This window comes from Rhinolophus sinicus, linkage group LG17 (genome assembly GCF_036562045.2).
Source record: "Rhinolophus sinicus isolate RSC01 linkage group LG17, ASM3656204v1, whole genome shotgun sequence".
Taxonomy (NCBI): domain Eukaryota; kingdom Metazoa; phylum Chordata; class Mammalia; order Chiroptera; family Rhinolophidae; genus Rhinolophus; species Rhinolophus sinicus.
In genome coordinates this window covers 2916191-2927093 of record NC_133766.1, presented here as the reverse complement: position 1 = coordinate 2927093, position 10903 = coordinate 2916191, and the positions used below count along the sequence as shown (strand labels likewise).

Sequence of the window (10903 nt, the reverse complement as noted above, 5' to 3'; positions counted from 1 at the left end):
TTTGATCAAAGTGAGGGTGGATGGTAAGAAATGTGGGGGAAAGGGCATTTGCTGAATGAAAAATAGGCACAGGCATATGCTCCCCAAAGCGGGGTGAGCTAGGAAATTTCTTCCTCAGTAGATGGTTGGTGAATCCCCACACATTTTGTAAAGTTATTTTTTTCAGAAGGTCTTTTGTTCTTGTTTTGTTTTTGCGTTTTTACAGAGGTCACAATGGAAAGCATTCAATCTCAAAAAGGGACTAAATGAAGCGATGTACTGATTTATAGAGTAGAAAGTGGGAACAGAAAGAGTGGGACCAAAACTAAAAACACTAACACAACAGCTAGCAATTACGGAGTGTGTACGACGTTCCAGGCATTCTGCTGGGCATTTTAATTGCCTTTTCCCATTTCATCCCCATAAAGATCCAATGAAGTAGGAGATATTCTTTCCCCCTTTTTATTGATGAGGAACTCATCCTCTCAAGGTCATGCGTCAATGGCTGACTCCCTAGCTAGCTACCTACTATCTGAAGCATTCATACCGCAAAGCAGAAAGTTCCACAGCCGCTGCCGACAGCCCGAGGACCAAATGGACAATTTGTGTGATTGTTCTGATACAATTCATTTTGTCAACGGCATGTGCTGGGTGCCGGCTAGTTACCTGGAGCATGAAGAAAATGAAATCCCTGCTCCTGAACTCAAGAAGACTAGAGCTGGTAGTGACCTAGACACTGAACAAGAGCAGCACCACGTGGAAGGGGAGCCTGTGGGGTGGATTCTTCTTGACCAGGATCAAACCCAGATATAAAGAGAAGATCATTATTTCCCAGTGGGCCTGTGGGGCTGGGAATCAATTCAGGCTATTCAACCATAGAAAGTCCAGATGTAAAGCAGCAGGATCTAAATGGATGATCCAGACACTCTCGTAGTCGGCGAAAGGGTTTCCCAAACCCTCCAATGAGGAGGGTTTGCTACTTAAGAGCTGGAGCACCCCACTGTTATTCTTGAGAATCTCCATTCAGTCGTCGCTTCCTATTGCTGATTTTAAAAGGCTCTGTGTGCAAAGAATTTCATCAGATGTTTATTAAGTCAGGCAGTCATTTGATAAATATTTATAAATATTTATTGAGTGCCTACTCTGGGCACATGGAACAGAGGTGGACGAGACAGACAGCATTCCAGCTCTCCTGGAGCTTATGTTCTAGCCAGGGAGACAACTAACAAGTAACTAAGTAAATACATATGGTAATTACACTGTGGATGACCGTTCTACCTCCAATAAGCAGAGTTGTCCGTGGAGAGTAATTGAGGAAGGTCTCTTAGAAAGAGTGGCCAAGGAGGCACCTCTGAGGAGTGGAGATCCAGATGGGTGTGAGGTGGCCATGCTCATAGCTGAGGGAAGAGCATTTGGGGCATAGGGAACAGCCAATGCAAAGACAGAGACGGAGGAGAGGTGCTGCAGGCGGGAGGGTTTGTTAGCCACATTGTTACGCTCCGATGCATGAGACCAGTCCCAGGCACTTGTTCTGCGATGGAAACCAGGGTCTGTTGTGACTTTGAATACCAGCAATAAATGGTATAACAATAAACAAGAAATATATATATTTTCATCCACTTGCAAAAAAGTTATTCACATTCTGAAAGTTACAAAAGGCCCATATTTTGCATATTAATAGAAAAATAAAATATAGAGCCAGAAGAGGGGTCAGCTATCATCTAATCCAACTCCTCGTTTTAGATGAGAAAACTGAGACCCCAAAAAGGTGAGAGGAAAGTTCCATGGCCACACAACTTGACAGTGGCAGGGCCGAGGTTGGAACTCCAACTTTGAAATTATGGGTACGCTCTTTCCTTGACAGGTTCAGGACGAACTATTTGTCATTGGCAGTCACTCCCACTATTTGGATTGTTTGTTTTGAAAATGATAAACCTGGTTTTCCTCCTCTTACGTTTCCCCCATTTCGTTTTCCATCTGGCTGGAAGCTCTTCCGAATTTAGTTGTTAAAAAGGAGAACAACGTAGAGCAAGGGTTGTCCACACTCCCCTTACCTGAACGTAAAAGCAGTGTGTGTGTGTGTAACAGCCTTTGGGCCCCGGAGAAGAACGGGACTCGTATTCAGAGGAAACAGGCTTGTTTCCATGCACCACTTCTGACGGAGTAGCCTGAGAATTTTGGCTGAGTATAGATAGGGAGCTGAGTTGGAGACAGCAAGTAGACTTTGGCTCACACACCTGTCGTCCACACCTGCTCACGTGACTGGCCACCAGCTGCTGAGCGAAATAACTTCACCTCTATTGAACAACAGCCTCAGAGGGCCAGGTGTCGGCCAGAGCCAGATTTACAGGCCGACAAACTCCTGCACCAGCCTCACCACGCAGCATTCATAACAGTTAGGGTGGGGGTTTGAGGCCAGCCCAAAAATATGAGGACTCACTCTGAGGAAGTGATCCCAAAGTGTATGATGACCAAGAATGCATGTCAGGGAGGATGAGCTTATTTAACAATTCCCAGAATATTGGAATAAAGAGGCACCCTTGACAGAATGGAAGAGACCTTCTTAGCAGAAGCTAAAGGAAATGCTACTTCCATGGGGTGAGAAGGGTCAGTAAGAGCAATAAATCTATGAAATCATTGACTCCAGGCCTGATGACGTAACAGGTCCAAAAACGGTTTCGATGAGTTCAAATTTGTGCCTGGCACACGGTGGACTAACAACCCCTTCGTGTCCCTGTCTGAGAGAGGTCTGGGCCAGGCGTCCTTGAGAGGTCTTAAACTTTGGGGCTTCTGTCCTCCACGCCTGGGACCCTTGCTGCTGTTTGGTGAGGACAGTGAAGTAAACAGCAAAGAAGAGCATGTGTATAAAATGCAACATTTCCTCTCCGATGCCAGCTACCCATAGCCAAAGGTATTAAGAAAGGTGTGTGCGCATACATGTGTATATACGCGCGCGTAGAGGCTGGTCCTTTCCCAGTGGAATAACTTAGGCAAATTGCTTAATTTCGCTAAGCCTCCGTTTTTCCATCTGTCAAACAAAACAACAGCCCTCTCAGGACCGTTTCGCAATCCTTACAGAGCAGCGGGGTGGAGCCGCGGCCTGGTCGCCAGACCAGCCCTGCAGGTTGCGGGGCGACGAGGGACCCGCCCCCTGCGTCCCTTACTCCGATTGGTCCCTCTCATAAGGGGTGGGGCCTGCCCCGCGGTGGGCGGGGCCCAGGCCCTTGGCTAACACAGGGCGGGTGGAGGTCGCGGGGCGAGGACTGTCTCCGGAGTGGCCGCCATGGCCGGGCCTGCCCGCGCGTTGCTCGTCGCCCTGCTGGCGCCGGTGCTGGTGGCGCTGCTGGTGGCGCCGGCGTGGGGCCGGGGCGGCAAGGGCCACGGGGACTGGGACACCGGCGCGCTGATGCCGCCGCTGCCGCCCCGCGAGGACGCGGCACGCGTGGCCCGCTTCGTGACGCATGTCTGCGACTGGGGCGCGCTGGCCACCATCTCCACGCAGGAAGCGGTGCTCGGCCAGCCTTTCGCCGACGTCCTGTCGCTCAGCGACGGGCCCCCGGGCGCAGGCAGCGGCGTGCCCTACTTCTACCTGAGCCCCTTGCAGCAGTCGGTGGGCAACCTGCAGGTGAGCGTGGCCGGAGGGCCAGCCTTTCCTCTGTGGCCTGCACCCTGCCCAGGAGGGTCAGCGGGCTCACACCCCTGCCCCTGCGCCCGGTGCTGGCCGGGTGGGCACTGCAGCGACCCCGTTATTGGGCAGGTGAATACCAGGGAATTTCATACACGCCCCCACCACAGGGCTACGGGCGGGGTAAACCCTTTGCCGTCTCCCCCCGAGTCGTCTTGGGCCACGATGTCTCATAAACTGGACTCTTATTAAACGTTTCAGAGGGCGTGAGCTTGTGGGGTAGTTAAGCACTTTGGGTGCGTGGCTTCGGGTTTCTCTTTCTTAACCCCCTTCTGAACGCAGAGGTTTCCCTTCTGCCCCAAGAAGTTAACAGCATCGTGGCCTCCGTGCACGTTGGGTTCCTCCATAAGAGGCAGGACTGGAAACCCATCTCCTCCTCACCCGTCACCCACCTTTCGTAGGCAGGGCCAGGTTTACATCTCTGGTGGATCCCCGCTGTCTCAAGAGAGGGGTCACAGACAGAGCTGGGAGGCTAGAGCCATAGCGTCCAGGGAGGAGCCTGATTTGGTAGAGCGTCTTTTTGACAGAGTCCAGATGTGAGTTTAATTGGGAAAGTACAACATTGTTGATTAAGCTGACTTTCCCGAAGCCAGTGGCCGCACTGGAGTCTCACCCCAGGTCCACCTGCCTCCAAAACACAGGTCACACAGACTGGTGGCCTTGAACTGAATGTCTCACCAACCAGTCTTCTTTGGCCCACACAGAGTTCTGTTTTGTTTTTTAATAAATTTGAGTTAGTTGGGATTGCCATTAAAAATCTAAATTTGTAACTTTTTGAACAATTGGGGGCCTGCAATTCTCTGAGCAAAATCAGAAGCCGCTGCCTCCTTTAGCCAAAGCACAGACACCCTGCGCACCGTTTTCTAGTTCCCAGCCCATGTCACTCCCTGAGGCATTGGCTCAAAGCGGGCTCGTTCCACTCCCTCCGTGGGCTCAACCTTGGCTGCAAATACAGTCACCTGGGAAGACTCTTTAAAAGGCAATGCCAAGGCATTTTATTAAAACACATTTTATTAAAAGACCCCCCCCCAAAAAAAAAAAAAAACCACACAAAGAAAAAAACAATCCTTCCTGGTGCTTCCAATGGGGAAGGTGATTGAGAACTACAACTGTCCATGATACAGTATTTAAGCTTATGATGATATCATGATCCCCATTGTAGGGTCCAGGGAACTATCACTCGGAGGTGGGGGCTCACCTGTGACCAGCCCACTAATGGCTGTCAGTTAGGACTGCAGCCCAGATCTCTGGCCAATCTAGGAAGAGACAGTGCTGAGGACCCTGCCCAGGCTTTCAGGTTTCCATGATGGAGTGAAAAGGCGTGGCCACATCAGAATTAGTCTGATTCCATCGATTAACCCAGTCAGGGTTGCTTTCTAATTGCCACGTTTCCTCCTTCTTCTGACCTCTGTCTGCTCCTTTCCACCCTGCCCACCAGACGGACATGAACAGAGCACCATTCGGCACTGCCCTCTGTTCAGAAACCTCTACCAACATCCGCAGGTTCCCATCCACCTGCAGTGTTTGTTTAAAATGCCAATACCTAGGTTGGGAAGGGAGCCCCGAAATCTGCAATTTAACAAGCTCTCCAGGCAGCTGGTTCTTAGAAAGCACTGACAGATGCCAGCCTACATAATGCAATCTTGACTCCTGAGCTTGGACTTAAGCCCCCTGTCCCGTTCCCCCACACCCCCAAAAGCCTCTCCTTCAAGCAAATTGGGTTTCCCACTGTTCTCAATCCCTCCCTACATGTCGCCAATTCTGTCTTTTTGCAGTCATGCAACCTTTACGTTAAATACATCCTCCCACTTCTCTCCTGATTTTGAATATCTTATAAAGGCTCCCTGTAGCTTCTATGGCTATGCTGAGGTCTCCTTACACTGAACTTTGAATACATTTAACTGTCCATTCACTGGACCATTAGTTTTGTGCTGCCATTTGACCTCCTGTATCTTTGTTTTGCATTATGTAAGTTTTGCTTATGTCTGAACCAGATTGTAAACTCACAGAAGGGAGAGACTTGTATCTGAGCTCCCCACCCCCTCTTTTTTCTGGGTCTCCTATAGTGTCTTGCCTAATAGTTTACAGACAGCAAATATTTGGCTAAATGGTTTCAAGGAGATCCATGTCTGACTCACTGTTTTGACAGGTCACTGTGAGATGGCAAAATTCCCCACACAAGACACTTGGAATTTAAAGAGCTAAATAGGCTGAAATGCTTCGTGTGACTTTTGCTATACTCTGTCAACATTGCCTTTTGTGGAGCTGACTTCTGAATTAGAAAAGTTAGAAATTCTGCTTGCCTCACTTTTTGGACCTAAGAATTCTCTTGTTGTTAGAGCAGGAATGAGCAACTTCTCCAGTGTTGAAACCCCATGACAATTTCTGCTAGCGTAAGATAACCAAGAAGCATGACTCAACTACTTTCTTGCTGACACTATGTAATCAGCTAGTTGAGCAACTGGTATTTTTATGTATCAGTTTCACGTGAGAGTCTACCCTTCAGATCTGTCAGTGAAGGCTTATATTTAAGTGGTACTGCAATTTTAATTTCTCTGGCGAATATGGGACAAATTAAGAGTTTAAGAAAATAAGTGTTAAAACAATTCTTAGTTAATTTTTAATTAGAACATTCCCCCGCCCTCTGGAGAATGGGTCAAAATTATTCTGTATCTTAAAAGTAATTTTCCCAAGTGGAAGGAAGTGTTGTACCCTTCATTGTGTCACGGAAGAACAGTCAAGCTCTGGGGATGGTGTGTGTACGACCTGTGAAATTTCCTACCTGTCCAGAGCAGTATTTCCCATGAGAGGGTCTTTATTTCCTCTCCACAGGCGAATCCGGGTGCTACGCTGACCATGTCATTGGCGCAGACCGACTTCTGCAGGAAACATGGGTTTGATCCCCAAAGCCCTCTCTGCGCTCATCTCATACTGGCAGGAACTGTGATCAAGGTAAACAGTTACCCTATAAGAACAACGACTGGTTTTCTTTCATTTTCTAAAATTTTATTAGATTTATTGGGGGTGACACTGATTAATAAAACGACATAGGTTTCAAGTGTACAATTCTGTAACACATCATCTGTATGTCACATGGGGTGCTCACCACCCAGAGTCAGTTCTCCTTCCGTCCCCATATATTTGACCCCCTTTGCCCTCTTCTACTTCCTCCCACCCCGCTTCCTCCTACTGTTGTCTGTGACACTGGTTTCCGAAGAGCATCATTTTATGAACAGTGAAAGAAAAGATCATTTGAGAATAAAATACAAATGATTGTGATTGAGATGCAGAGTTAGAAAATATGTTTCATGAAAACTAAAGGTTGTTTTCCTATAGGTGTTCAATGAGGTATTTATGAGGAGCTGATTTTGTGTTTTTAAAACTTTTTAAAAATGTATTTTAAGTGTGTCTTTCCAGGACCCATCAGCTCCAAGTCAAGTAGTTGTTTCAATCTAGTTGTGGAGGGTGCAGGTCACAGTGGCCCATGTGGGGATCGAACCGGCAACCCTGGTGCTGTGAGCTTCACACACTAACCAACTGAGCCAACTGGCTGCCCCATGACACTGTTTTTTTGAAGCCAAACAGAGCCAATAGCTATACAGACCCTACATAAGGAGCATCTAAGCAAAGCTCACTCTTGACCATGCTGTACACTGTCCAGCATTTCCCACATTTGGGTTCCTGGCTCTGCATTATAACAGTGGCTTAGAGCAGAGAGCCTCCTAAGTAGGTGAAAAGGGGCATATCCATTACTAAGGACTTGGATGCGCCTTTGGGTGGTTTAGGGTGAGTGCCAGAGGGAAGAGTTTCAACAAAACCATGGGAAGATGTCATGAGCACTGATCTGATGGCTGAGCCAGCAGATTTGCTTTTGGACTTTGTCAATCTCAGTACCTCAGACAAGTTTCATTTATGGTCTCAAAGTTCTATGTGGAGGCATCTCTGTAGTTGAGTGGCCTTCCCAGGCAGGAGAAAAGGGGAGGGGCAGCCAATGCTCTCGAATTCCGTTGTGCGTCCTCTAAAGATTGTCACCCTTTGTGTGTGTGCATCTCACGTCTAACATGTGCTTGTCCTGGGATAAATGTGCTCTTGTTACACATCGTAAGCACTGGGAGCATTTTATGATAGTACCTTGTGCCAGTGACTCTGATAGCTCAGAATTGCTGGGTAGCAATGAAAACTGGCACTCGTGATGGTTTTCCACCCCCAAAATCATGTCTGTTCTCACCAGTGTTTCAAGTCTTCATTGTTCTCTGCATTTCCCCGAGCTGCCTTTACTTTCTCTTGATTTCTTCAATTTAAAATCAGGATTTATAGTAGATCTTAAAAGTTCATATCACGGGAAAAAGAAAAAAGAAAAAAGAGAAAAGTTTTTTTTAAGTGTATGTGGTCATGGATGTTGACTAAACTTACTGTGGCAATCACTTCACACTGTATGCATGTAGCAAATCATTACGTGTTACACCGAAAACTAATACAATGTTCTATGCCAATTATATCTCAGTTTTTTGAAAAATATAAAAGGTTTCTAAAATCAGGATCTGTAACTAAACTCACTCTTTAGGATTTTAAGAATGCTAGAATCACACATTCTTAACAGATGAGAAATGTCACTGCTATGAGAATGTTAATTTCACATGTGTCTTTTAGGTGAATGAGACAGAAGGTGACTTTGCCAAGCAATCATTGTTCATTCGACACCCTGAGATGAAAACCTGGCCTTCCAGCCATAATTGGTTCGTGGCTAAGTTGAATATAACCAATATCTGGCTCCTGGACTACTTCGGTGGACCAAAAATTGTGACTCCTGAAGAATATTATAATGTCACATTTCAGTAAGTATTGATTTATATATCGTTCAACTTATTTTGCAGCCCTAATCAGTGGTCCTTAACTCTCTTAAGCAGGGTCCATTTCACATACCATGGACCCCTTCGGCAAGCTGGTAAAGCCTGTGACCACCCTCAGAATCGTATTTTTTAAATGCATGAAATATGTAGGATTACAAAGGAAACCAACTATATTGAAATACATTTATAAAAATACATTTTTTAAAACCGTGCCTTCTCTCACGGTTAAGTCTGAGCAGCAGAATGTCTGCACCAGGCCTGTCTCCCCTCTGGGGCGCCCACACAGTCCCCAGCAAGGACACAGGGAAGGAGAGCTCGTGGATTACAGATTTGCCCGGTCTCCCTTCCCTGGAGGTGGATTTCCTGATAGCCATGGTCAAGGCTGCAAAAGGAAAAAGGGCCAAGGTCACCTGCCCGGCTGAACTCAGCATCATCGGGCACCGGCTGATCACTGCTCTTTTGCCCTGATGTTCAGGACTCCTCCTGTTCTCAACTGTTTTCATCTTTTAAACCTTCAGATATTCTTGAATGAGAGAACCACACGGCCCAAATAGTGAATTACTAACATGTGTCAGCCTCATCCTGGATAGGAAGGTGTCATCTTGGAACAGGAAGGTGTCATCTTGGAACAGGAAGGTTTCATCCTGGGACAGGAAGGTGTCATCTTGGAACAGGAAGGTGTCATCCTGGACAGGAAGGTGTCATCCTGGGACAGGAAGGTGTCATCCTGGGACAGGAAGGTGCTGGCTGAAGTCGAGTCCTGGGCCGGGGATGGCAGGACTCAGGGCTGTCAGACGATTCTTCGCTTCACTCAAGTGGCTGAAATGAACTCAAAGTCTTCAACTGTTCGATCAGAAGTTTCTCTAGTCCTTCTCTAGAATGATTTAAGTTTTAAGATTGGTCAACTCGGTTTAATGAAACAATTCTTCTCTCTCCCGCTGTCTAGGTGAAGCAGAAATTGGCGAATTTAACCCCACGGGTGAAGTTTAAGGCAGTTTCCTAGAGACTGGAAGAGATTCAGGTTTCTCTGTGGAAAATGTCCCAGAAGATCAGCCCATTTGCCTTCACACTCTGGCTGGTTAGTTTGCTTGCTTGTTTACAGAATCAAGTTGGACTGTTACTGGATTTCTTGGAAGATGAGGCTGCCAAATTTTATAAATTTAAATTTATAGTTTTGTTACCTACATATATGATTTCAGAAGATGATGTAAGATTCCTCATAAAGAGGTGTGTCAGAAAATCAAGCCACTGAACCCTTCAATGGCTCAGAGAAAGGAGTTGAATATGTGTCATGTTTGAAAACTACAAAATGAACTTACCCAAAATCCAGCGAACAGCTTCTATTTAAGAAAAATCATGTCCACGAAATTTGGTAACATAGTTTTCTTATTCAAAGCATCAGCAATTAAAAGCATTATTTTAATGAACTGTGTTGGACTTATTTTCTTAAACACAGATATCCATATTTATCACAGTTTGTTTCACTAGCCACTGTTGAAACCCATTTGAGTTTTTATTTTAATGTTTTTATTTTATTTTATTCCACCCCTGGCTGTTTCAAAGCCTCATGTGAACAGTTGGACTCTTTCCCTTTGATAAACAGCCCATCGTTTCCTAAAATTGGGGGCATGGCTGGAATGCAGCCGTGGTCAAGGGAAGGGTCTCCCCTCAGGGCCTTGGTGCCTTGTGATGCAATCAGGTTGAGGGCAACTATCTGTTTTTCTCCCTTTACCCACTTAGTGTGAGTTTTGTCTTCACCATGTGGGGCCACATAAAGACATATGATATTCAGGTAAGATCCGATTATCCCGGAGGAAAGTCAACCACTTGTTCACAGCAGGTGCAGTAGGTTCCTTTATATAATCGAACGTGCAGAATATGACCCTGGTATATTATATTTGACCACCAGGGGGCACTGTAGACCACTTTTTGTGCAGACACCTGCTCCTTGTCCAGTGGAGTTAAACTCCTAAGAGTGACACCATGGGCGGGGGTGGGGGTGGGTGGCCTCGAGGTGACACTGGGGTAAAGGTAGCCCTGTAGGGACAAGGGGAGAAACAGAGGCCTCTTGTGATCCCTCCCTCCATGTGGTGCCCTGGGACCCCTGCCCCCGACCTCCTGCAGTAGCCGGACAGAGCCCTGGCCTTAGCCAGAGAGAGCATGAGGCTCTTGGACAGGGACAGGTTTCGGCCCACAGAGCAAGGCAGGTTCTGATCAAGGAAGGAGCAAATGAAAAGTAGAGAGAGGGAGTTATGAGGAGCCTGAAGCGGCTGAGTCCACATGACTGCGTTTAGTGGATATCGTCCCTTGGCCTTGGATCTGTGCTCAGGACTGGTCAAGGCCACTGTCTTTACCAGACCACAGCCAAAGCTCCAGGTTCAAATTCCTT

The 10903-nt window shown here is 46.9% G+C and overlaps 1 protein-coding gene across 4 annotated transcripts; it reads left to right on the top strand.

Moving 5' to 3' along the window:
* The first annotated feature begins 3201 nt into the window (after window positions 1–3201).
* CREG1 (cellular repressor of E1A stimulated genes 1) lies at window positions 3202–9941 on the top strand. 4 transcript variants are annotated; one of them, XR_012492837.1, is made up of 5 exons: window positions 3202–3604; window positions 6497–6616; window positions 8315–8499; window positions 9033–9150; window positions 9193–9454. XR_012492837.1 is itself a non-coding variant. In XM_019747436.2 (4 exons), the coding sequence occupies exons 1-4, from the start codon at window positions 3263–3265 to the stop codon at window positions 9040–9042; spliced, it is 657 nt and encodes a 218-aa protein (XP_019602995.2). In that variant the 5' UTR covers window positions 3202–3262; the 3' UTR covers window positions 9043–9941. The 4 variants fall into 4 exon arrangements, 3 of the variants coding, with proteins under 3 accessions (XP_019602995.2, XP_074178170.1, XP_019602996.2); XM_019747436.2 differs by having other exon boundaries at window positions 9033–9941; XM_019747437.2 differs by lacking the exons at window positions 9033–9150; window positions 9193–9454 and adding an exon at window positions 9461–9941 and having other exon boundaries at window positions 3203–3604.
* The last annotated feature ends 962 nt before the right edge of the window (window positions 9942–10903 follow it).